At 35.7% G+C, this 24,957-nt stretch overlaps 2 protein-coding genes across 5 annotated transcripts; both read left to right on the forward strand.

The window, feature by feature from the left end:
* Positions 1-16,591, forward strand: LOC110819510 (Zinc knuckle (CCHC-type) family protein). 3 transcript variants are annotated; one of them, XM_088219504.1, is made up of 6 exons: positions 1-382; positions 12,401-12,733; positions 13,644-14,145; positions 14,537-14,835; positions 15,450-15,815; positions 16,157-16,591. In XM_088219504.1, exons 2-5 carry the CDS (start codon positions 12,425-12,427, stop codon positions 15,789-15,791), a joined length of 1,452 nt encoding a protein of 483 aa, XP_088075630.1. In that variant the 5' UTR covers positions 1-382; positions 12,401-12,424; the 3' UTR covers positions 15,792-15,815; positions 16,157-16,591. The 3 variants fall into 3 exon arrangements, with proteins under 3 accessions (XP_088075630.1, XP_088075631.1, XP_088075632.1); XM_088219505.1 differs by having other exon boundaries at positions 1-378; XM_088219506.1 differs by lacking the exon at positions 1-382 and adding an exon at positions 11,432-11,647.
* A 4,307-nt stretch (positions 16,592-20,898) lies between these two features.
* LOC110819613 (uncharacterized) lies at positions 20,899-24,734 on the forward strand. 2 transcript variants are annotated; one of them, XM_022048871.2, is made up of 4 exons: positions 20,899-21,101; positions 21,608-22,599; positions 23,636-23,780; positions 24,231-24,734. In XM_022048871.2, the coding sequence occupies exons 2-4, from the start codon at positions 22,047-22,049 to the stop codon at positions 24,292-24,294; spliced, it is 762 nt and encodes a 253-aa protein (XP_021904563.2). In that variant the 5' UTR covers positions 20,899-21,101; positions 21,608-22,046; the 3' UTR covers positions 24,295-24,734. The 2 variants fall into 2 exon arrangements, with proteins under 2 accessions (XP_021904563.2, XP_021904564.2); XM_022048872.2 differs by having other exon boundaries at positions 21,617-22,599.
* Positions 24,735-24,957: the final 223 nt, after the last annotated feature.

Raw genomic sequence — 24,957 nt, forward strand, 5'->3', positions numbered from 1 at the left:
CTTCATCTCTTCGATCGGCAGGAAAACAGTAGGTCCTTTAGGGTTTGTTTGTTCCAGAAAGAGAAGAGGGGAGAAACGAGAGAGGCGATCGGCGAAAGAAGAGAGAGAGCTGCACTGAAAAAGAGAGAAAAGCACCAGAAACGATAGAGAGAGCGATGCATAGAGGAAATGGAAGAAGATAGAAAGATAGAAAGATAGAAGAGGGACACGTGTCTGAGCTACGACGCGAAGGAGAGAGATAGAAAGAAGAAAACTCAGGGGAAAAGGAGCGGATAGCTGAAAGGAGTGGTTCCCAAAAAGTTAGATAGGGAGAGGCTTAGGGAAGGGATTGTGAAAGTCCCAAGGAAAATACCAGGAGAATTTCCTGTCTGGACCTCGGTAGGTAAGATTTTTTTGACCGTAAAATGTAGCTTTGTTCTTCATCGGTTTTATTGTTGTTCTGTGTAGCTATAATGTTTGTTTGAGTCAAGTAAACTGGTTTTGTAAGAAAAATGGTTTTGTAAGTTGAAAATGAATGTTGAATGCATGTTTGAACGAACACCATGTTTTAATAAGACAATTAAGTACAATTTTCTCATATATACTCATCGATCATGCCTCTTGATAACAGAAAATTGGGAAACCAGAAAAATCCTTAAACCTTACAGTTGCTATACATTGTCTCCGTGTTACTAGACGTTGAATCAGTTCCAGTCAATGTGATGGTTATGGAGATTGTATTTTGTGATTATGGTTATGAATGCAAGGATGTTGCTTTAGTGAACTGTAATATGTATGCATCAGTTGCCATTTATCGGTATGTATGTTAGGTTATGAATTTCAGAAATATTTGTGGTGGAGAAAGCTGCAATCATATTAAGGTTTTGAGTCAAACCAAATGCATCCCTATCACTTTTTTATTTAAACCTCCATCCTTGCACGCCCAGAGTTCCTTTTTTCAATACTGAATCATGGTTGGGCGGCAACTCTCTTCTGATTCTCTAGCCCAGCCTAGGGTTCGGTCAACCTTGTTGGATATCTAGTAATGTGCCCCAGGATGATGCGATAAAACCTGCACATTTGCCATAAGTTCCTTGAAGCTTTTTAATATTTTGGTTTTTCAGGGTATTCTAGTAGTGATTCTAGAAACTGTTCACCCTTCTCTAGTTTGCGTACTTTTTTATCTTTCTTGTTCTTTGAAAAATGAGGCCATTCTCAAGTTGGTAACTTAAAGGTCTCAACCTACTGAATAGTGACTAGAAATCCTTCAATCGGTCAATGACTAGAATCAGGCCTCCCTTACATCATATCATGATTCCTATTGTATTCTCTTCTTAGACATCTTTTACAGGTCTCATTGTTATTGCTGCGATCGTTCTTGTTCTGGTGCCTGAAAAGGACAGGGTATAAGTACAATTTTTTGTGTGTTTGCCAATAAAAGCCCATAACAGGGCAAGGCTGTCCATGCTCTACCAGCCACCGTCTTACCCACTTACCTGCCGATTTGCATTATTTTAGGTTTAAAGGACTGGTTCTCTCATATACCTGAATCCTCTTTTCTATGTTAGTTTTAGGTTCCTGTTAAAACTGATCTTGAAATTTTTAACTCATGCTGATCCACTTTTTGTTTTTCTTTTAATGTATGTTTGCCGCCCACTCTCTGTTTTATTTATTTATTTATTTATTTCTCTTTCCTACGTAAGAGGTTTTCACTTTAAACTGTGGCTAAAGATGGTACTTTAATAAAAAAAAATTCTCGCTGTCATTAGAATTATTATCATCTCTCTTAATGTTGTCTTTGTATAAAGGGTGCGTAATTCAGTTTCTGTTCACCAAATTAGAAGTTGGCCTATTACATAGGGAGCATTTAGTATGGGCTGTATGGATCTAGCGGGGCTTGAGAATGGAAATCATGGCCTGTTTAGAATAGATTCATTTTCCATGCATGCTTATTCTTCATCTTGTCTACTATCTCGGCTTAACTGTTTTTGTATGATGAATCTAAATTTGGAGTCAATTTTTTTTTTCTTTTCTAAAATATGGTTGTGGCTTCAGGTCTGTCCTAGGTTTTCATTTTAGCTTTCCAAGCTTATTTTTTATCTTTCCTTTTCACTTTTGATAAGTTTGATTTTTATAGTGTTGCAAATCTGCCTTGACCTTCAAGATTTTTTTTTTTATGGCTTTTTTTTGTGTTTCCAATTCTTCTGATCAGCTTTATTTCAATATTTGGTATTGCATACTTGCTTAATCCCTAGGAAAGGATCATTGAATTTCCCTTTTTTATTTTCTTTGGGGTGTTAATTGGATTTGGGCTTAGAACACATATTTATTGCGCTCGTATGATTTGGTCGCCTTCCATCCATCTTTGGGTAGATTGAAGCATAAAGTTTGATCCTCCATAGCAAAAAACGGTATCAAACCTGATCAGCTTCCTGTTCTGCACTGCTTTCAGCCCTTTCTGGAACTGACTTTGATGTGTAGGATTGTTTGACTTGGCTTGGGATAAACATTTCCCCATTTTCTGCCTGGATCTTTAGTGTTAGTAGGATGCTTCATTTGACGATGTTTTGGGTCCAAAAATGAGCTAAAATCAGTTGATAGTTTGCTGTCACAGAATCTATATGTCTCTTTTAATCTCTTAACTAGGTCCTACTTCAAGCATGCTGCGTGGGGCATTTTTCTCACGATTCTTGCACATTTCATTACCTTATGATATTGTTTTGGGGCTATGAGGTATATCTGGGTCAAGGTTTTTCATATAAAATTTATTTTTGAGCTTAAATGCATGAGGCTTATTTCCAGGTCAAACTTTTGAAGTAATGGACGAAATGCATGGTTTTGCTGTTTTTTTCTTGGCTGCTGTTTGGTTAACTAAATTAATGGATTTACATGCTGGTCGGGTTCTTAAAATAGGTTGTCTTGTGTGTTTTTCTTTTTACAGGAAATTTTTAATTATCTTGCTGTAAAAGTTGTTATAGTGCATGCTTAGAGAATCTTTTTGCAAAAATTAATTACTTGTTGTCTTAATTTAAATATTTGTAGCTAAAATTAATTAGCTGGTACCACCGGACGGGTGCATCAGTGCTTGCCATCCTGTGCCATTTTTCAGAGCTAGGTTATCTTAGTTACACCAGTGCATGCTTTGGTGCCTAATTCCACTCTAAATGGAATAATGTCTACTCCCTCAAAATTCTTTAGAACATTTAATTTTTGGGAAGTCTTGCCCTCGTCACATGATGTAGGATAAATAGGGTTGATTTGTCCAATTAGGGATTTGGGGATAAAAGACTTTGAAATTACACCTAGGGTTCCTTGGACATCACATTCAAGAAATCTTAAGGATCACACTTATGGATTTGATTGCATCACATAATCTGAAAATTGAAAAACTTTCAAAATATCATTGAATAATTGAATGCTCTAGTAAATCAAATTACATTATATTAATCTCCAGTAAATGATTAATCGTTTTCCCTGCGAACTCTCTCAACTCTCCCTTCTCCATCCTCTGAGGGAGACACCCATAAATCGCTTTTAGCCATTGCTCTCTCTCTCGCGTCCTCTTTCTATCTACCTCTCTTTCACTCCCTTGAGTAAACGACTTGTAGAGCAGCTAAGGGAAAGAAAATGTCTGAGGTTGGCTGGTGGGGCCGACCTATGCCTAACTATTTGGAAATGTCAATGGCTTCTGACAGAAAATGACCGGAAATCTTTTGACATTACTTGCGGAGGAACAAAGTTTGAATGCCTGAGAATATGCGAGAACGGAAAGGGCTTCAGAGTGTCCATCGCCTTCAACAAAAGCGAAATTAAGTGGCTTGTTGAGGCCTTTAGCAACTTTTACTGGCTCAAAGGGGGGCATTACATGGGGGAAGAAACTATTAAGCGGCGCCTGACGTCTTCTTGTGGCACTAGGATGGAACAGAAGGGGTCGTTATTTGGCTATGACAGAAGAATGAGGCAAATCTGTCAAAAGAATCTTTATCTTAGAAGGAGAGGGAGCAAGTGAATGGTGTCGTATGATGAAATCCATTTTTGAACTCGCAGAAGTCCCTCTGGTGAACCCGTTCAAAAAAACTATGTAGAATCTATTGGGTTTTAACACCTTGAGTCTTCGCCATGTTCGGTGCTTCTTCAATGCCCCCATTGCAATCACAGCATTAACGTGACAGTGAAAGTAATCGGCGATAAATCCTTTGCCAAGGCTTTGAAGTTGGGTTGTGGTTGCCCTGTTTGGTTGGAGAAGAAGAGCCTCGACTTGGTTCCAAAAATTCAAATTTTGAATTTCAAAAAGCCGACCCAATACAAATCCAATTCTCACAAAGTCACAATCCTTTATGCCTAAATCTACTTGGGAGGAGAAGGGAAAATGGATTGAGCATATTGGGCTAAGCAAGGAGGACCGAAAGTTTAAAAGCACTAAGTTGAAGAGCCCAAAAGTCAAATGTATGTGGAGGCCCAAAAGAAAACTGACCCAAGGCAGCCCCTCTAAACAGTAGAAGTTGGTTGTTTTGGGGTTACAAGTTGCAGAGGTTGAAAACTCCCAGCCTTTGAATCCTGACTTAGGATTAGAGCTCATGTTGGTCTGAAACTTCAAAAAGGATGCCCTTCCTCTTTTTTCTCCAATAAAAGATTCCAGCAAGATGGTGAGCTTAGTCTTTTGTGGTTGGGATTTCTACTTCACATGGGTCTCTCAAAACATCAGCAGTATCAACAAGTTGTTGGGTGTGACCTTCGATGGGTTTGAGGCTCAAGATTTGCCTTGTTCACAGAACTGGAAAAAAGGAATGGAAATATGCCAAGTGTTGTTGATCAAGCCAAAAGGGTAAAGAAAAAACAATATGAAGGGGGGGCGAGGGAACTGAAATGTCTCCAATGCTCGGTTAATTATGAAGGTAGGAAGTGGAAGAGCAAGGGTAGTGGGGTGGAAACTAGTTCTCATCAATGATTGAATTTTTTTTTTTAGGAATGTAAGGGGTCTTAACGATGCTAAGAAGAAGAATATCATCAGAGGGTGCTTGGATAGGCGGAAACCAGATATTGTTTGTTTTCAAGAAACTAAGATGGAAACCATTTCTGTGAAAACAGTTAGAAGTATTTGGCGTTTGGAAGAAGTAGGGTAGTCTTTCCTTCCTGCAAAGGGCTCGGCTGGCGGCATCCTGGTCATGTGGAATAAGGATAAGGTGGACTGCATTGATTCCTTGGTAGGTGAGACCATGATTTCATGCCTTCTTTCCAATAATGTTAATGGGGCAGAGTGGTACTTCTCTGGTGTTCACTGCAAGGGTAATGAGATCGAAAGAGCGGCTCTTTGGCAAGAACTATCAATGAAGCTATGCATTGTTCTAAATGGAAGGTGGGCAAAGGAAGCAAAATCAAATTCTGATCGGTTATTTTGTGTGGGAACAACAATCTGTAGTCTCATTTCCCTCAAATTTATGCTTTATCCAAGGATAAACTAATGAGTATTGAGCAAGCGTTTGATAACAGCACTGGCAGGAGCTGGAATGTTGTACTGCACAGAAATTTGAATGACTGCAAACTTGAGGTGCTTGAAAATTTGATGGATTTGCTGGAATCTACAAGAATTAGTAATAAAGAAGACAAGTTGATGTGGACTTTGAATAAAAGTGGATCATTTAGCATCAAATCCTTCTACAATCACATTACTGGCCAAAATAGCAGGATCAAGCAGGTTTACCCAGTAAAAATGATATGGAAGGCCAATGCACCTCCTAGTATCTCTTTTTTTGCTTGGGAAGCTTCCAAAAATCATATCGCCACCATAGATAATCTCATGAGAAAAGGCATTACCCTAACAAACAGATGCTAATTGTGCAAGAATAATTTAGAATCCTGTAACCATCTTTTGCTTTGGTGCCCTAACACTTATTCTCTATGGACCAGGTCTATGGTTTACTTGGCATTCGTTGGGTCATGTCTGGAATCGTTAAAGATGAATTGCTTGCATGGGAAATGATAAGCAGAAAGAACAAAAAATTCAGACTCATCTCTCTTACTATTTTTTGGATTATTTGGAAAGAAAGGAACGATATAGCTTTTGAAGAGAAGGAAGATAACTTTAGCAATATTGTGAACAAATGGTTCCATAGTTTTGGTTCCATTGTACTAGAACATAGCATCACTCATTATAAGGATTTAGGGTCAATTGCAGATATGTTAATTGACTTGTAAATCCTTTTGTACATGGGTTGGTGCACCCTTAGTGCCCTATTTCAATATATTACTACACTTTTATCTAAAAAAAAAGAGTTATCAATTTGTCAAACTGAATGGGGTACGAGGGGGTGATTGATGGGGATTTCAACATGGTGCTTAGGCATTAAGAGGGGTCTAGTGATCAATTTTTTGCTTCATGGTGGTAGCTGGATTCGGATCAATTAGAGAGAATCTCCTTCTTTCTCTAGGATTGATCGGTTCTTATTCTCCAACGATCTTTTCCTGGAGATCTTGAGTTTCATTCAAAAGGTACTTCCTAGACCTATCTCTGATCATTTTCCTATCTACTTAGATCTTATTGGGATCAAAGGGAGGCCTCCCTTCTCAGACTTGATAATAAATGGCTTAAACTAGACATTTTTAAATCGTTGGTTGAAAAGGTATGAAAACATGTAGTGGCACGCCTAGCTTTAAAATCACCAGGATGCTTATATGTCTGAAGAACGAAATTAAAACATGGTTTAAGTAAGTGGGCATGGCTTAGGAAAACAAGATAAATGAACTCATGGTTGAGTTAAACACCCTAGACATGAATGAGAGTATCTTGAGGCTATCCTATTCTGATAAGGAAAGGAAGAATATTCTAAAACTAGATTTGGCCAACAAACTCCATTTGGAATCTATCTCTTAGAAACAAAAAGTAAGGGAAAAATGGCTTATGGATGGAGATAAAAACATAAAGTACTTTCATTGTCTTGCTAGCCACTGCAGAAGAATTAATTGTGGATGAGCTCCTTATCGATGATAGTAGGATGGAGGGAAATGATGCAGTGAGAGAAGGTGTTAGCTCCCATTTTCAAAATCTGTTCTATGAAGAGTTTATACTAAGGCCATAATTGGATAACCTCCAATTCAATAAGCTTGGTGATAGTGCCCAATCTCAGCTTGAAATTGAATTCACATAAAAGAAAATCTTGGACTGCCTACGGGAATGTGACAGTGACAAGTCTCTTGGTCTAAATAGTTTCAACTTGAAATTTCTTCAGGAATCTCGTGACATGGTGAAAGATGACGTTATGGAGTTTTTCAAGGATTTTCACAAAAAAACTCTTCCTTTGTTAAATCTATTAATTCCATCTTCATCGTGCTGATTCCAAAAAAGAAGAATGCCTCAAATATTGAAGATTTTCGCCCTATCAATTTGATGGGATGTATATACAAATTTCTCTCTAAAGTTTTGGTTAATAGGCTATCTAAAGTACTTACTTTGATCATCGGGAAAAATCATCAAGCTTTTGTGTTTGGGTGGCAAATCACTGATGCAATCTTAATTGCTAATGAGGTTGTTGAAGATGTTTTCAAAAATAAAAGAAATGGTGTTCTTTGTAAATTAGACATGGAAAAAGCCTTTGATCATATTTTTTGGAATTTTGTTTATCTTATGCTTGAGTATCTTGGTTTCGGTCAAAAATGGACGAGTTAGATTAATACATGCATTTCCTATCTAGCTTCGTTGTCTTGATTAACAGTGGCCCCTCAAAATTCTTCAAGGCTTCTAGGGGCTTAAGGTAAGGTGACCCTCTCTCTTTCTTGCTCTTTATCATCGTTATGGAGGCACTAAACAAATTAATTGAAAGGGCTAGAAGCAGGGGTATATAGAATGGCATCGTCGTGGGTAAAGATGGCAACCCGTTTGAAATATCTCATCTATTCTTCGCTGACAACACTCTATTTTTTGGCAAACCAAGTGTCAGCAATCTTTTTATGTTGAGATGCATTCTTCTATGTTTTCAATCTCAGGATTAATATGGATAAATATGAACTTGTCGAGTTAGGGAGTGTCTTTTCCGACCCTTCACTTGTTGGGGTCTTAGGCTGGAAATTTGCGCAGCTCTCTATCAAATACTTGGGTGTCCCTCTTGGCACTAAGCATAAAGACGGAAGTTGTTGGGAACCAATTGTTGACTTCTTCCAGAATATATTGGATAATTGGAAGAGCAAATTTTTGTTCAATGGTGGGAGATTAACTCTCATCAAAAGTACCATGTCTAATCTTCCTATCTATTATCTCTTAGTGCTCACCATTTCGAAGAAAATAGCTAAAGAATTGGAATCTGTTCAATGTCACTTTCTTTGTGAAGCCAATGACAATAAAAGGAAATTTCGTTTGGTCAGTTGGGATGAAACTAAGAGACCAACTGTATCTATTATCTCTTAGTGCTCACCATTTCGAAGAAAATAGCTAAAGAACTGGAATTTGTTCAATGTCACTTTCTTTGTGAAGACAATGACAATAAAAGGAAATTTCGTTTGGTCAGTTGGGATGAAACTAAGAGACCAATTGTTGCTGGGGGATTGGGCTTGCGTTCTTTAACCATCCTTAACAATGCCCTTCATGGGAAATGGATTTGGCGATTATGGAACGCTGACAACAGCCTATGGAAGAAAATCATAAACAACAAATGGTTTGGGAACAATTTCCATTACCATACCTCATTGGAGAAAAATGTGTTTCGTAGGAGTCTTTAGAAGAGTATCATGAAAAATTTTCGTGTGGTTCTTAATTGCTCCAAGTGGGTGGTGGGAAAGGGCAACCAGGCCCAATTTTGACAAGATATTTGGCACGGTTCTGTTAATTTTCAAACACGTTTTTTATTTTTGCTATTGCTAGAGACAAGAATGTGCTTATTGATGATGCTTATGGGGATAATAACTCTTTAGCTTGGAATGTTGTGGTTACTAAAAACTTCCAGGATTGGGAGATGGAAGAGTTTGAGAACATGTTGCAGTTGTTGGCCAACATTCAGCTTAACAGTGCAGATGACAAACTCCGATGGAATATGATCAAAAGCGGCAATTTCTCTGTCAAGTCTTTTTATAGTTCTTTGATGAATCATTCTGTTGGTATCCCTGCATTTCCTTGCAATCTGATATGGAAATCTCATGCTCCTAGAATTTTATTTTTTGCTTGGGAAGCCGCTAAGGGACGTATCCTTACTCTTGATAATCTATGAAAAAAGGGTGGCTATGATCAACGTATGCTCTATGTGCAAACAGAACTTGGAAACTTGCAATCACCTCTTATTGTGGTGCCCGGTCATTCACATGCTCTGGTCCATATTTTCAATCTCCTGGGCATTCATTGGGCCATGGCGAGGTCCATTAATGACGAAGTTTTTGTTTGGGAGGCGTTTTGAATGAAAAACAAGGCTCTCAAATCAATACCCCTAACTATTTTCTGGATAATTTGGAAAGAAAGGAACAATAGAGTTTTTGAAGGAATAGAAACTGATTCTGTCACTATTAAGGATAAATGGTTATATTATTTTGGATCTATTGTTCTCGGTCACAACCCTAACAGCTTAAATGATTTTGGATTTGTTGTAGATATTCTTACAGATATGTAAATTCTCTTTTCATTATAATGGGCGACGCCCCCTTAGCGTCATTTCATCAATACATCTTTCATACTTTTATTTAAAAAAAAATTATAATAATTTCTAAACAGCCTTTTCTAAATAGAATTAAAATAAAAAATAGTATAGTAGAATTAGAAATACTAATCATAATATAAATAGGAAATATTAATAAGAATAAAAATTCAAGTTACTAAAACTATAATAATATTCAATAATATACTCATAAATAGTATAGTAGTTTTATATTTATTATAATTACAATCTCTAAACTATTTAGAAAATTTGATGTCAATTCATTCCGCATCATGTTTCACTGGTTGGAGAAAACTTGCCCGCAAGTTTTAAAGTAACAAATGATGTAAAACCTTGAATTTCGAGCTTCCTCATGAAAACTGAGCAACCTATGTTTTTGGTTATTCTTACTAATACCTAAAATAATATAATTGTGCAATTCTGTAGGAGTGCTAAATCTTGGTGGGGGAGGGTGAAATCAAAATGTTGTCGAAATGTTATGTCAAATCCCTTTTTGCATAGAACTTTCATAGTTTTGACCCTTGAGGAAAGATATTGAGCAGTATGAAGACATAATGATTCTTCTTGTCCATCCATAGAATTGACTCTTGGGGAAAGATCTTAGAACAATAGGACGACATAGTGATTCTTCTTACTCTTCCACTTTGGAGTATGACATTATGCACCTTAACAAAAGAGTGTTACTTGTTAGCTAGGAGCTAAATCATCATCCTCATTGGATACATAACCATCATCTCTTAGTTGGGCATTTGTAACTCGTGCCCACCTTGTCCACATCTAAAGCAAGCAATTTTCTTACTTTCAGGACTTTTGGAATTTGATGTTGATCCATCCTTCAGCTCACTTTTTTGAATTAAATGTATCATCAGGAGCGGATTCCATGATTAGAAACACAATTTTTCTTGGGATTGGATATTTTAAATATTATTCCACATCAAGGGTCATTTAGTAAGTTGTGCTATTGTTGCAAGATGTTGTCGAACCAACTCTTGTTTAATATCAACTCTTAGTCTTGCGTTGAATCGAGATGTTATGAACTATCATCTTCAACCAATTAACTTCGAATTTTTAATTATTCTTCGAATTTTTAATTATTCAAACTTCTCCGTTTATTCGATTATTGACAACTTGCCTTGGACTAACGTATAAGCTTGGTCATGAAATTTGTCACAATAATTGGGATGTAGATACTTTTCATGAAGAATAGCTTTCATCTCATCCCATGTTTCAACATCCGAATAGGTCACTCATTCTATCATTACTCTCGCCCAAGTACGCTTAATTGCGAAGTTCTGATTGGATTCGGTGTATCAATGCTAGTATGCTACAAGTCCAACCATCTTGATTTTGGCAAACTGAACTATGTTCATTTGACATCTCATATCAATTGAAGTACTCTTCTATTGAATTAAGCTAATCAAGAGGAAATGGGTCTTTTCTTCCATCAAAATTAGGTGTTTTGACCTTTACCCTCTTGGTAATATCTCCCACATTATCTTCAATATGTCTTCTATCAATAGCTTATTCAATGTGTACAATTTGAATTAGTGGGCATACTTGTGCTATGTGTAAGCATCTCAATTCTTCCAAGATTGCTTCAATAGTGTATTGCATTGCTTTTTATTTGGTATTAATTGTTGCCTCGTGTCTCAGATTTAGTATTTAATTTAGTGTTAGTCATCATTTCTCAAATTGAATTTCTCTTAAAAAAGTTTGGTTAAGGCGGGAATGGTCACAGAAGCCAATATAGAACAGATTACACAATGTTTACTCGTGACTGGTCCACGCTCCGGCTTGCAGTCACTGGACGACAGCAACCATTTCGCAGGCTGTTGGTGCTAATCTTCTATAGGAGGTCGGTGTAGGATGTGATGGTGCAGGAGTTCAGATTTGCGAGAGGCAGCAACTGTGGAGGTTGCACTGGGGAGTATTGCGGTTTTTGATGAAGTTTCGTGTAGGGGCTTTGGGGGTTGACCAATGGGGACCTTCTGGAGCTGGTGGTGGTGGCAGTGTCAACCACCTTTGGCTGGTGGCTGGTGAGCAGTGGCATTTGTTTTAGGGATTTTTTGAATTTCTTTTGGTGTTTTCTTCCCCATGGGTTTGGGGCTGTTTGGGTTTAGGGTTTTGAGAACTTGGGTATAGGATTCTTTAAGCTCTGGTATAATTTTTTTTGGTTGAAATATAACTCTGGTATCAAATTGATGTAGATACAAATATGATTGATTTGTCTAATTAGGTATGTGATGACATAAACCTAGACATCACACCTAGGGTTTTTTAGACATGATATTTAAGAAGTTTGAGTGTCACACTGAGGATTTGATTGCATCACACAATCAAAAAATTAAGAAACTCTCAAAATATTTTTGAATAATTGAATGTTCCGATAAGTTATAAGCTATTTATTACTTTTAGCAACCTTTTCTAAATTAAATTAAAATTAGAATTTTTTTGAGATAAACATTAAAATAGGAAATAGTAAACTAATAACTTAGGAATAGTAATCCTAATTCAAATAGGAAAATACTAATAAGAATAAAAATTTAAAGTTGGTAAATCTATAATAATACTCATCAATTATATGGAAGTGTAAGAAATCTAATATTAGCCAAGTTTGCATCATCGCAGTTGTGACAATCATGCATAAACAGAAGGGTATAGAAGGTAAAAACTAGAGAACATTTTTATATACCAAATGAAGCCCAAATATTTTACTTTTTCATTTGCATTTCCATTCTTCGGAATTGGTTCCTGAATGCCGATTTATTGGCTCTATTTTGGCAATGCAGGTAGGGCACTTTGTTTCTTACTTTATGATGGCAAGCAGCAGATCAGATCCGGATGTTGATGATGATTTTAGTGAAATTTACAAGGAATACACTGGTCCTCCTAGGTCCACCATTGGCAATGCTCAAGAGAGGGTAAAAGCAAACAAGCGCTCTCATGCTGGTTCTGATGAGGAAGAGGAATCTCGTGATCCAAATGCTGTTCCAACAGATTTTACTAGCCGGGAAGCCAAGGTTTGGGAGGCTAAATCAAAGGCGACGGAGAGAAATTGGAAGAAGAGGAAAGAAGAGGAAATGATTTGCAAAATATGTGGAGAATCAGGTCATTTCACTCAGGTATTGCTATATTCAAGTCAAGGTACTCTCTGAGTTATAGGTTTTGTATTCCTGTATTTGCAGTCACTTGTGTTGGATTACATATCATCCTATGTCGCAGACTTTTATTTTACATGCCTCGCAGACACTTAGGTGTGTCACACAATTTTTTCCTTGATTGCAGACATTGATGCTTGATTACTTCCCTGTATAGATTGTAGACACTTACGTTTGTCCTTGTCTGTTAATTTGTCCTTAAAGATTGATTTAGGTTATTGTTAGGTGGTCCATACAAAGAGAAATACTGTTTTCTTTTGGATTACTATCATAAAAGGCCCTTGTATTTTAGATTTATGCTAAATTGTCACCTTCCTTTTTAATTGAATCAGATACCTTAATTGAGTCTTGGTTTGTGCATTTACTTGGGCAAACAAGGGGAAAAGTGGATGAAGTTGAATGAATGACTGAAATACACTTGATAAGAAAAATTGATCTATAAAGGCAATAAAATTATTGTGTTCTCGTGCTTGTTAACAAGTTCACGGGCTAATCTAACTGATTAAAATAACTAGGAGCTAATAGATAGTAAGATAAAATAATTGGAAGTCTGATAAAAATGATCCATTCTCTGATACCCTAGTGTCAATAATTAGTCTTGATGCTTACTGCATTCAATCTAATGACTACATGTGATAGTTTGAATGTAAACTGGGCTTAAGAAATGCAGTTCATACCTGATATTCAAATTTATTGTTGCAGATTTCCATATCATTATTAGAGATATCTGATATAAGAAGTGTTTGGACTCAGCTTAGTGTATATTTTCCTTTTTTCCTCATTAACTTAGAGAAGATGACAGTGCAGTGTTAGAAGAGGAGCATATTGTTTGTTTTATTATCTGAGTAATTGTGTAATTTGAAAATTTTTATAGGGTTGTCCAACTACTCTTGGAGCGAATCGCAAGTCTCAAGATTTCTTTGAAAGGGTGCCTGCTAGAGAAAAGCATATCAAAGCACTTTTCCCAGAGAAAGTGATACACAGGATTGAAAAGGATATTGGCTGCAGAATAAAAATGGAGGAGAAATTTATAATTGTTAGTGGAAAGGATAGGTTGATTTTGGCCAAAGGCGTAGATGCTGTGCACAAAGTCATTAAAGAGGAAGGTGACCGTAAGGGTTCCTTCAGTTCTCATAGGAGCAGATCTAGGTCACCTGAGCGAAGTCCTGCTGGTTCGCGGTTTCGCCGGTCTGAATCTCAAAGATCTTATCCGGGTGTTCATGCATCAAATTTTCAACAGAGATTTGGTAGGCAAGATAAGGTCCTGGAAGACCGCATCCATGAGGATCTTCAGAGATTTGGCAGGCAAGATAAGGTCATGGATGACCGTGTCCATGAGGATCTTCAGAAGTTTCCAAGAGTTTCTCCTCCACAAGGTAGGAACAGCATAGGATATCTTTACGGCATCAGTAGAAAGCTGGTAATCCCATATTCGCAGTTTTTTAGGACCTCCCTGTTTTTCATATATGGTTTTCTGTAAAATGCTTCACGAAATTTGAGTTTTTAATAATTTTGCTTGTTGCTTATCCTTTGTTTGCAGCAAGAGGTAAGTTCTTATGTTCAAGCATTATGTACGATTCTGAAGTAACTTTCGTGAGTGGATCTGAATTGATCGGATTGTCTCCAAAACGAAATTATTTACTGAAAGCTTTTCTGGATTGCTACGGATGGGTTCACTCTATGAATATAAGATAGTATATCTAATTAAAGCTACAGTATATGTTAGCATCTCCATCAAGTGCTTAACATATTCTTCATTTCATGAAGCTTATGGTAATGATGGGGCTAGAGGCCGTTCCAGTCATTCTAAATCTCCTGGGCATCCTCATTACACTGGCAACTCATATATTTCATATGATGGGCATAGCTCGAGCATGGGTGGTTATAGAACAGAGAGATGGGATTCTGAGAGACGTGGATCTGATGTCCAACTGGGCCATCAATTTGAACACACCACCTTCCCACAAACATTAGAAGAACTAGAATTGGAGTATAAGAGGGAGGCAATGGATCTAGAAAGGATTCGTGACAAGGAAGAGGATGAAGAGAATTACAAGCACCGTGAGGTACGTATCCTGGGAGATATAGGACAATCTAGCTGGCTTGTCAAAATGTTCTTATCTTTTGTGAAATATGCTGGGCATGTGGGACCCTGTGAACTCCAAGCACAGTTGTAGCTACCAAGCAAATTAAGAATAATTTGGATCTGGTGCTTGTTTTAACTTTATTTACTTCCATTTCTCTCTCTTTCTCTTTCTCTCTCTTCTTTCTCTTTCTCTCTCTCTCTCTCTCTCTCTCTCTCTCTCTCCCCTTAACCTAAGTTTAGCAAATAAGGAGTTTGGGGAATTGGCATACACAATCTAGCTTAATTATTGAAGGAATAGTTCCTGTGTCTAGTGGGTCTTTTTTTTTTTTTGGGAGATTAATGTGTGGGAATTGATGAAGGAAACGGTTTGATTTTATTACTGAATTTCTGAACCTGTTTTCTTTTATGGGTTGGAATGGCCAATGTAGCTTATGTATCTTTATGATAAACCAATTTTTAGAAATGATATATTTTGATTACATTGAAACCATGAGTATTCTTCATTTTGGGGAGCAGAATCCTCATAGTTATTCTGATCTATGTTGTATTCATGAGCAAAATTTGTTTTGTGACATTGAATTCTATGGATTTTAGACAATGAGGGAAATGAGAGAGAGTTACACAAAGAAACTGGCTATGCTAAGGAGCATGCATGCGAAACAGTGGGAGGAGTTTCTTCAACTTGATGCCCAAAGACGTCAGCAACAAGCACGACAGCAAATGTCAGGATCAGGTTTTGGTAGTTATAAACAGCCTGCTTATTCAGATTATGATGGTCCTGTCAACAATCCTCACTACGTTGAAGCCAATGTATCAATAGATTCCAGGGGCAGATATACTAACTCTATGGAAAATTATTCAAGGCCTCACAGCAGTTATGGTGAGTTTCAGCGTTCAAGGCGTGATGATTTTGGGAAAGCTTACAATCGATGTTAAATCTGTGCACTTGAAATGCATTTGGTGAGTGTCTCACTCTCTCTGCACGGAAATTCTTGTTATGTCTTCTCTTTGTTTTTTGCTGTCCGGAAATCCCTGGAGATCTGTGATCTTCTCATTTCAAATTCATGGTAAGATCAGATTGTGTGACATTTTGTCCTTTGGAGTGTGGATGGGAACCACTTTTCCATTGTACTGTGCATTCCGATGTAACAATATGCCTAATTTTATGTGCGCAACTCACTGAAGGTTGCAGGCTATTAACTTCATTTCTGGTTCCATATGTGTGGCAGATTGGAGTTGTTATTGTAGATTTTGCCGATTTTGTTTTGCATAAGCTTAAAATTTCACTCAAAAAATTTCAGGGGCAACCAGAATCTGGGTCGGGTAGTGAGTAATGCACATGGAAGCCTCAAAATGTAGGTAAGGATTTACATTTGGTTGGACTTGCTCGGGAATTGGCGTTGCACATTTACTGTCCCGATAGTTTGTCAGTTTGGTGGTTTGGTTCTATTGAGAACTTAAGAATGTGGAAGTCAGACCTATTTTTGGTTCATTCGTTAGGGTTTAGTTATATTCGAATGTAACTATCAATGGTTATTGTTGCAGTAAGGAATGAACTTGTACTTTACCCACTCGCCAGCTTAGATTATTATAGAAGCTTTTACTTTCAATAGTCTTTATCATGTCTGCTTCAACATTTGATGTGTCAAGAATGGACACTGGGAATGTTGGTATTGTTGTCATCTTTTTTCTGTTTCTTTTGGATTTAATGGTATCAAGAACAATTGTTTTGGTTAGTCCTTATTATGGAAAACTGGTGTATGCTCAGGATTGGGTTGTACTCGGGTGAAGGATAATTTTAAGGTGTGGTCCCATCCTGAGCCATTTTGATGGCTATTTCCGTTTCGGTTTCGGTTTCGGTTTTTTATAACTCATGATGTATCCAGGTGAAATGAACATTTTATAGCGATTCTGTTTGCTTAGTTGAGTTAATCACAATAGATTAAAAAAACTGACCTAATCTATGTCAAAAAAGATATTAAGTGCTATATCGAGTGTTAACATAATCCAGTCACACCCTGCGTGTGAGTGGATGAAGATTGTGTTTCATGGTGAATTTCCTTTTGGTACCTGGTCAATTTCCTGAATCTGGTTAGAGAAGAGATTAGGTTTTATGTTTAAGCAGAGAAAGAAGTTAGAGAGAAGTAGAAGAAGAGAAAAGGAGAGAAGAGACATTGAGAAAAGGTAGAGAATTCTTGCTGATTGTGTTCTGAAATTCAGGTAAATGCTCCTTGTTTTCGTTTTGTGTTTCCTTCCTCTTATATATCCTTTCCCTACTTAGATAACGACAAACAAGGAATAAGAGAAAAAGGTAAAAGGGAAGTATTATGCAGAAGAGCAAAAAGAGAAAAACCAAATCTGCCAGAGGCAGTACCCAGAACCTTTATGTAACTAATCCTAAGATTTGAATTTGTTAACAACAATATATTTATGACTGATACTGCTGGGTTGCTGATCCCGACTGTCAACATACATGTACCTGGTTGATTCTCCAGAAATATAATTTATTATTTTTTTGAACTTTTTATTTCTTGTTTGCATGGTATAAATAATTTAATTTTTATTTTTAATGTTTGTAAGTAATTTAGAAATTACGAGTAAGATTTTTTATGTACCCAAAAGAAAGAAAGTGAATTGTATCCCTGTGCATTGTAAAAGTGAAACTGGTCTTGATTAGTGGCATTGGAAATAGGGTGATCGTAAAACTAGCAGGGTTTTTCCATTGCTCGATAATGAGAATAGTAATAAATATAGACCTTCAGATTTTGACTCACCTCTGATTCTTCTGCCATCTGAAATCAATGTTATTGTATTTCCAAAGAATAAGTCCCCACAAGATGAAATGATGGATACCCTGAAACTCCATCAAAACAAAATTGGTTACTTACGATATTGATTCTCATGGAGTCACCGTAACTGAGCTCGTTTATGGCCAACTACATAACTGAGCTCGTTTTCTCCTGCAACTATGCCAACTCCCACCCGCCATTGATCGGCCTGGATGTGTTGTTTGCTCGTTCTGATGTCACTGGCAAACTGAAGGCTGCGACGCTGACCCTATGTTGAGGATGTAGGTGCATCCTAATTCAACTTAGGAACATGGATTCAATTCCTGATTCCTTGATTAGTCTTTTTTCTGCTCCAATATTTCACTTTGTTGGTGTTGGGATATGACAGAGCCTGGAAATACTTGGAAATGATTATGGGATTGTTTGTAGGAATGTGGTTGAGCTTCAACCACTTATCGAATTGTATGTTTCGATGGGTGCTGTTGAGATTGAGGTGGAACGCAGGCCATTGAGTGTTATAATGGGAAACTGGGAATTTGAGTATGGAGCAAATTGAGATTGCCGCTGGTGCTGCTCACAGCTTTTCCGAGTTGGCGAAACGTTTCTTTAGTTGATATGCATATATATGATATATATATATATATACACAGACACACACACGTGTGGGCGCGAGTATGCATGTGCATATTGGCTAGTAACAAAAAATATATACTTGTGTCTGTGTATGTATCTATGCATGCATGCATTTATGTGGGTTGAAAGTCATTTTGGAACTTGGAGGTGGTGGGTTGTTGTGTCTGGTGTGATAATGGATATATATATATATATATATATATATATATATATAGATGTTACGTCTTGCTATTTGGACTGATATAGTGAAGTTCAGAAGTTTATGCTTTAATCTGTCATTCTTTTCATTATTTTTGTTTCAGTAAATGGGCTGCGTGTATATATAATTTTTGGATGAGTTTTTTATATATAATTATCAAAAAGGGGAGTAATTTTCTCGTCCTTGATACGGGCCATATGGTATACGTACATGTATATATATCTATACTCTTCTCAGTTCATTTTCAATTTGAATACTTGCAAATCAGACTATTCTTAGCAAATTTAGTACATCAGCGCCCCAATATATATATATATATATATATATATATATACACTTCTTACAACTTATGAAGGAATTTTTGTGAAAGCTAGCTGGATGCCGGCTGACTCAAACCCTTATCCACATAAAACCATTAGGCTAAGCCTTCTTATTATTCATCGTCTTCTTCTTAGAGATGTTAAGTATGTACACGCATACATATATATTCTAATTATACTGACGTATATATATATATATATATATATATAGAGAGAGAGAGAGAGAGAGAGAGAGAGAGAGTGGGAGGCACATGCAATATGCAGACCAGTCGTGGGTTGAGTCTGGTTGTCTTAGTTAATTTTCAGATTCGGACTTCACCCGGCCCCATTCTGTATTTGCAGATGCAGACTTTACCCTACTTGTTTTTCTTTGGATTTCGTATCATGTGATTCTGCTTTTGTCGTTTCGATTTGATAACACCATTTTATGTATTACTTTTAATTTAGATTCATGATATATATTACTTTATTTTCAATATTTAAACTAAATTATTTTATTTTAATATTCATAGTGAAATTTTTTTTTCTTTATTCTTTCTGTTCTTTCTTTTTTTATATAAAAAAAAAATTAGCAAACCAAAATAATACTATTACGAACTTGATGCATGATTTAGATACGAAATAACTAATAATCAACAAAGGAAAAGTTCAATTATATTTCGATCTCAATAATTTTTTTATGTCATTCATTCATTCGTTGAATAAAAATTTATATATAGGTTATCAAAATATGTTATAACCGCATAAATGACAGAATGATAATTCCTATCTTTCTCTCATTTTTTTTGCTATTTTTTTCTTTCATTCGTCTAATCTTAACCCTAATTTCTTGTAACTACTATTTATCTTTTTTACCTTACATATTACTTATTTAATTTCTACTTAACCTATAAAATTAATCTTTATAAAAACAAGAAATGAAATACTATTTTAGAAAATAAAGAAGTCCATAGTTTTTCGTAAATAAAAATAATGATTAATTCTATTAAACTCATAATATTTATTTTTTAAAAAAAATTAATTTATTATTTTACCAAAGCCGGACCCTCATGATTCATGACAATTGCTTACAACAACTTTATACAATATATTTTTATTGGCATTTCTTAAGCTTTGTTCATGGACCACAACATATAAATGGAACCTTAAGCCCTTGGTGCCATTTTGCTTGATAAGATATTTTCAAATACATTATCACTTTGCTTACCAAAATAATACATTCCCATTTTAATCACGAACTTATAGTTAAAAAAAATGTTAAATATTTTCAATTTTTAAAGATAAAATAATATTTTATTTGATTTTGATAAAATTTTACTTATATTGTTAGTATCGTATATAAAAATTTGTTCGTGGGCACCCATAAATTTTTTATCCGAGGAGGGATATTAATTAAAATAAATATTAGAGTTGATATTTTTTTAATTTGAATTTAGTTTTTTTTTTTAATTTCTAATTTTAATTTTCATATTAAATTTTAATATAACTAATAAAAATATAATTTTACGCTAAAAATTTAATTAGACTCTAGCATTAAAATTTAGAGACGTACTAAATGTTAAAAATTTAAATGAAAATAAAACTATAAATTAATTAAAGTTTAAATGAGAATTAAACTATGTATAACTTTTGGTTATACATATATAAATTTTACCAAAATATTTGAAGAAATATTATCAATAAAAATTAAATATATCATAACAAAAAAAGGTAGTCTAATAATCACACTCATAAAGAAAAAGGTACAAATAATTTCATATAAATAATACATAATATATTTTTTTAAAAAATTTATTATTTGAATATTGTCATGTCCTGACCCGTCGGGCCCACACCCGCAAATGTTGTTTTCGGTTCTCCACCAATTTATTTATTTTTTATAATTTTTTAAAATTCCAACTATATCGAATATTCCTAGTATTATAAAAATTAAATAATTTAGACTTTTGACAAGTCATCGAAGCTACAGGCAACTACCGGTCGGAATGCTTAGTTTTGGATATGAAATATTCGGATCCCTGTCAAGTCACCGAAATTACCGGTAACTACCGGTTACCGTCCATGAACAAGCGGACACGTTTAATCTTTCAGCAACCTATTCGGCAACAGAAGAACATTACAAAAATGCCTGGTGCTGTAATTAAAAATTCAAAAAGTTTCCGTTTTTTGAAAATTAAAATCAACCAACTTTTGGATTTGAGCTCTAAATTGGGTATAGCTTTTATATCCGATGCCAGCTTGAAATCCCTCTGTTCATCGTCCTCCTTGTCGACAACGATTCGAAGGCTTCTCTGTCTCCTAACAGGTACGTTCAATGAACTTATTTCTTCTGTTTTTGCTGTTAAATGTTATTCTTCTGTGATTTGTCGTTATGGGTTTTGTTTCTTAAAATCATTGATGGCGACATTGTTGCATTTTGATTTTGATTTTGATTTTGATTTTCTGGTCTCTTTTTTTCTTTAAGGGTGGGTTTTTGTTTGCTTTCTCTTTTTTCTTTTTTCAACTATTCAACTTTATTATCATTATTGTGGCTACTAATATTGGTATTAGTATTAGTATCATTATTGTTTCGCTTTCTGTTTTTGCCTTTATTGTTTCTGATGCTGCATTGATTAGCTGTTTCGTTGACAGAAAATAGAGGCAAAGAAGAATATCTTTCTTTCTTTTTTCTTTTAATTTTTTGGTTATAGTTGTCATTTACCTAGAAAACCCATGTTGGATTTGTTATAATATAGTTTTTTGTTCCTTAAGACACTGTAATAAAGAATTTTCTAACATTTTCTCATTATGTTTCTTTGCATATTTCTGGAGATTTTATAGAACATTGAAGCCTGATATTGATTGCCCGAGGTTCTTCTGGTTAGAAGTTTCAAACTTCAGGGTTTATGTTTAGTTGCAGGAAATATCATATAAAAGAACTCAGTCAATGGAACTTGTGCCCTGCATTTGTTTGAAGATTAGGATGGTTTAATGAAAGGGAACTCCTCCAATTCTACGTCAGTTTATAGTTTGAGGTTTTTCATTTTTCGAGCCTTAGTTCTGTTGTGCTACCCTTTGGCGGTGAGCAATGTACTTGTTTTAGTTTTGTTCGTACGTACAATCTTTGTGCAAGCAAATGATTCAAACTTGCAAAGTGGAGAGGCAAATCCTGTGACTATGAAGGATTAGACTTTGGTTTTGTAGGCATAACAAAAGAAGAATTTGTTTAAACCAAGTGAAGAAAGAAGTTGCTTATCAGAGTTTATTTTAGATGGATCATTTGGTTTCAAGAGAGAGTGAGCTTGAAGTTGATCTCGAAAGTGGGGAAACTGCCAGTGAGGATGAAATAACGAATGATCTGATACCAGCAGGAAGCCAATCAAGGAAGATTTTGAACAGGGCTTTGGGTGGACATATGAATGTTGATGGTTTTGGCAAGAGGGATTCCAGCATTAGTTATTGTAGCAATGCGTCAAAACTTAGTGGGGTTGAGCATGAGAATTTGGAGTTGTTGATAGAAAAAAATTCGGAAGGAGAAGACAGTTGCCAACACGTAGTGTTGTTAGGGAAGAAGACTGCTGAAGGGAGGAATAAGAAAAACAGAAAGCCTCCCAGGCCACCAAGACCTCCGAAAGGTCCAACTCTGAGTGCTGCTGACCAGAAGTTGGTGAGGGAGATTGCTGAGCTTGCCATGAGAAAACAAGCCCGGATTGAACGAATAAAAGCATTGAAGAAGATGAAGACTGCTAAAAGTTCATCTTCAAGCAGCACTATATCAGCCATGGTAGTCACAGTTCTCTTCTGCCTCATCATACTATTTCAAGGTATGATGGAATTTTTATATAAGATTTACGCTTAGATTGAGTTTAGTATATATTAAATCTAGCTGGAGCTTCTTAAGCAAGATTCCTGTATTAACTGAGAAAGACGGTAAATCTGTCGTATGTAGTCAATCCCTTTTGAGCTGTATCTTTCTACACAACTGGAGCTTAATACATTGATTCAGAACCTGTTAGCACCATACCTACATTTCTAACTTCATTCTTTTTAAGCTTATAAGTGCATGAGCCTGTAAGTTTCTCTCTTGAAGGGCTTCATTTACATTTTTAAGCTCTCAAACTGCATATTCTGTTGATATATTTTCTTATTTTACCTAAATTTTCTGTTTGATTGCCGTAAAGTGGTGCAGAATTCTGCATATCAACCTGGCTGAGAAATGGTTGTTGAAGCCTAGAAGATGTCCTTTCTATTCACGCAGGTTTTAGTAGTTAAACAGATTTTATATACTCCCGAGCTCTTTTTGGATTTTCGAGAACTAAAATCTTCATCTAGCTGGTTTTGGTTCATTGAAAAGAATATCCTTGTTTCCACTGGAATGCTAACTGCTTGCAGATATAATTTCTTCAACCAATTTTCAGAGATACAATATTGGCTTTTGCTTGTGCTAAATTTTTTTTTTTGCAAATTAGACGTCTTTCTATCAAAATAAAAAATAAATAGTAAATTGGGTCATATCTTATTAGTTTAAGCTTTTGCCAAAACTAGTTACGACTTGTTATCCAATGTGATAATCAGGCGTGAGTTCCTACTTTTAAGCCTCCCTTGTACGTACTTTTCCTGCCTATCTCTTTAATTAGGTTTTGTCTAATACATGCACAGTATCGTTTACGTTCTGTCTTGGGTTTTCTTTGGTATATGCTCAATTCTGCTTGCGAAGAAAAGAGGGTGTTAATATGTGATGTAAATGATAAATTCATTCCTTTCTGAGTAATTTTTATTGATATTTATTGTATTTCGTACAACTTATCTAGTAATATTATGTTGGGAAGTTTCTAACCTGAGTGCAAATTATGCTTGCAGGAATGCTCTCAAGAAGCAGTGCTTCTGCTGTCTTAGCAGGATCTCCGGCACCTGCTGTTGCCTCTGGTGAAGGTTTGATTTCTGTTAAGTTGTACAAAAGCTTCTCTCCGACTGAAAGAGATCAATCTGGTCTGCGTCCACTTAGGTGCATATCTTTCTCTTTTGATAAATTCTTATGTTTGTTTCCATATTATCTTTTTGTCTTGTGATTATCAGAATGCAACACTAGAGCTTCTGTGCTTCACAAACTGAGAAACCATAGAATGCCAGAGAATAAGAAATATAGAATGGAGTAGGAAATGAGATATCAAGAAGGACTAATCCGGTTTGGTAGCTAGGCTTACATCCATGTTATACAAAGTCAATAAACGAGATAGTCATACACTTCGGGTGCTTGATATAAATGATTGAAATATTGAAATTACTGGTGAGAATTATTAGAGGATCATAATTCCTCAAATTACCAAGAATCCTTAACGACCATCTTGGAAAATGATTTCATCACAAGATTTTGGTTGATGGTTCAACTAGAAATCTCTCATATTCCAAACCACTCCCTCTTCTCATTTTCCTTGTTTGCTCCTTGTAAATACAGTTTTGCAGATAAGCAGATTCCCGGGTCAGATTCTAACGAAGATGCAAGTAAAGTTGCCAGATAAATGACAACAATCCGAAATCTAGTCCTAGAAATTTCAGCATGCCTTCAAACTGAACTTTTTTTTTACCTTTTTAACTGCCTTTTAAGTCAAATTTCTTGTACATATGCTTCGACCATCTAGCTTGAGGACATGTTTACAGAGGTTAGCTTGTACATTGATTAAATTTATGCGCATAAATTGATAACTTATATATATATATGTAAAAGAACTTTCAATGCTTAGCTGCTGCATTGCAAGCATGTTACCGAGAACCTAGTGCTGCCAAGACGGAAAAGGCAGACTATGAATCTGCATACGTATGTCCTGGCAATTCAGTCGGAGCTAATGAAGTAACAAAAGCAGCTGATCATAAAATATTTAATTGTTACTAATCATGTTGTATTATAACTAATTGTAATTTATTATCTAATGTTAAATCAGAGTCTTAATCTCATTTTGTATATATCTCTTATAATTAACATTAGATGTTAATCTACCATAATTTGACTTACAAATGAGAAGTGGAAAGCTAAATGGAAATTAAATATTAATCAACCTCAACTTTTCAATTAACATACACTGATCTCGATCTCAGGATTAAACTAATTACACAAGCTAATTTAATTAAGTTTGTATTATTATTTCCTTCAAAAGTCTGGACCAACCTTCCTTGTAAGAATTGAT

This window comes from Carica papaya, chromosome 5, assembly GCF_054855325.1.
Source record: "Carica papaya isolate Zhongbai chromosome 5, ASM5485532v1, whole genome shotgun sequence".
In the NCBI taxonomy this organism is placed as follows: Eukaryota; Viridiplantae; Streptophyta; class Magnoliopsida; order Brassicales; family Caricaceae; genus Carica; species Carica papaya.

Excerpts from the sequence above, each read along its gene's own strand:
- LOC110819510 (XM_088219504.1), top strand. The coding sequence starts at position 12,425 with ATGATGGCAAGCAGCAGATCAGATCCGGATGTTGATGATGATTTTAGT. Across the intron at positions 12,734-13,643 it reads AATCAGGTCATTTCACTCAG|GGTTGTCCAACTACTCTTGG; the intron begins GTATTGCTATAT and ends AAATTTTTATAG. Across the intron at positions 14,836-15,449 it reads AGAATTACAAGCACCGTGAG|ACAATGAGGGAAATGAGAGA; the intron begins GTACGTATCCTG and ends TATGGATTTTAG.
- LOC110819613 (XM_022048871.2), top strand. The coding sequence starts at position 22,047 with ATGGATCATTTGGTTTCAAGAGAGAGTGAGCTTGAAGTTGATCTCGAA. Across the intron at positions 22,600-23,635 it reads CCTCATCATACTATTTCAAG|GAATGCTCTCAAGAAGCAGT; the intron begins GTATGATGGAAT and ends TTATGCTTGCAG. Across the intron at positions 23,781-24,230 it reads TCTGGTCTGCGTCCACTTAG|TTTTGCAGATAAGCAGATTC; the intron begins GTGCATATCTTT and ends TTGTAAATACAG.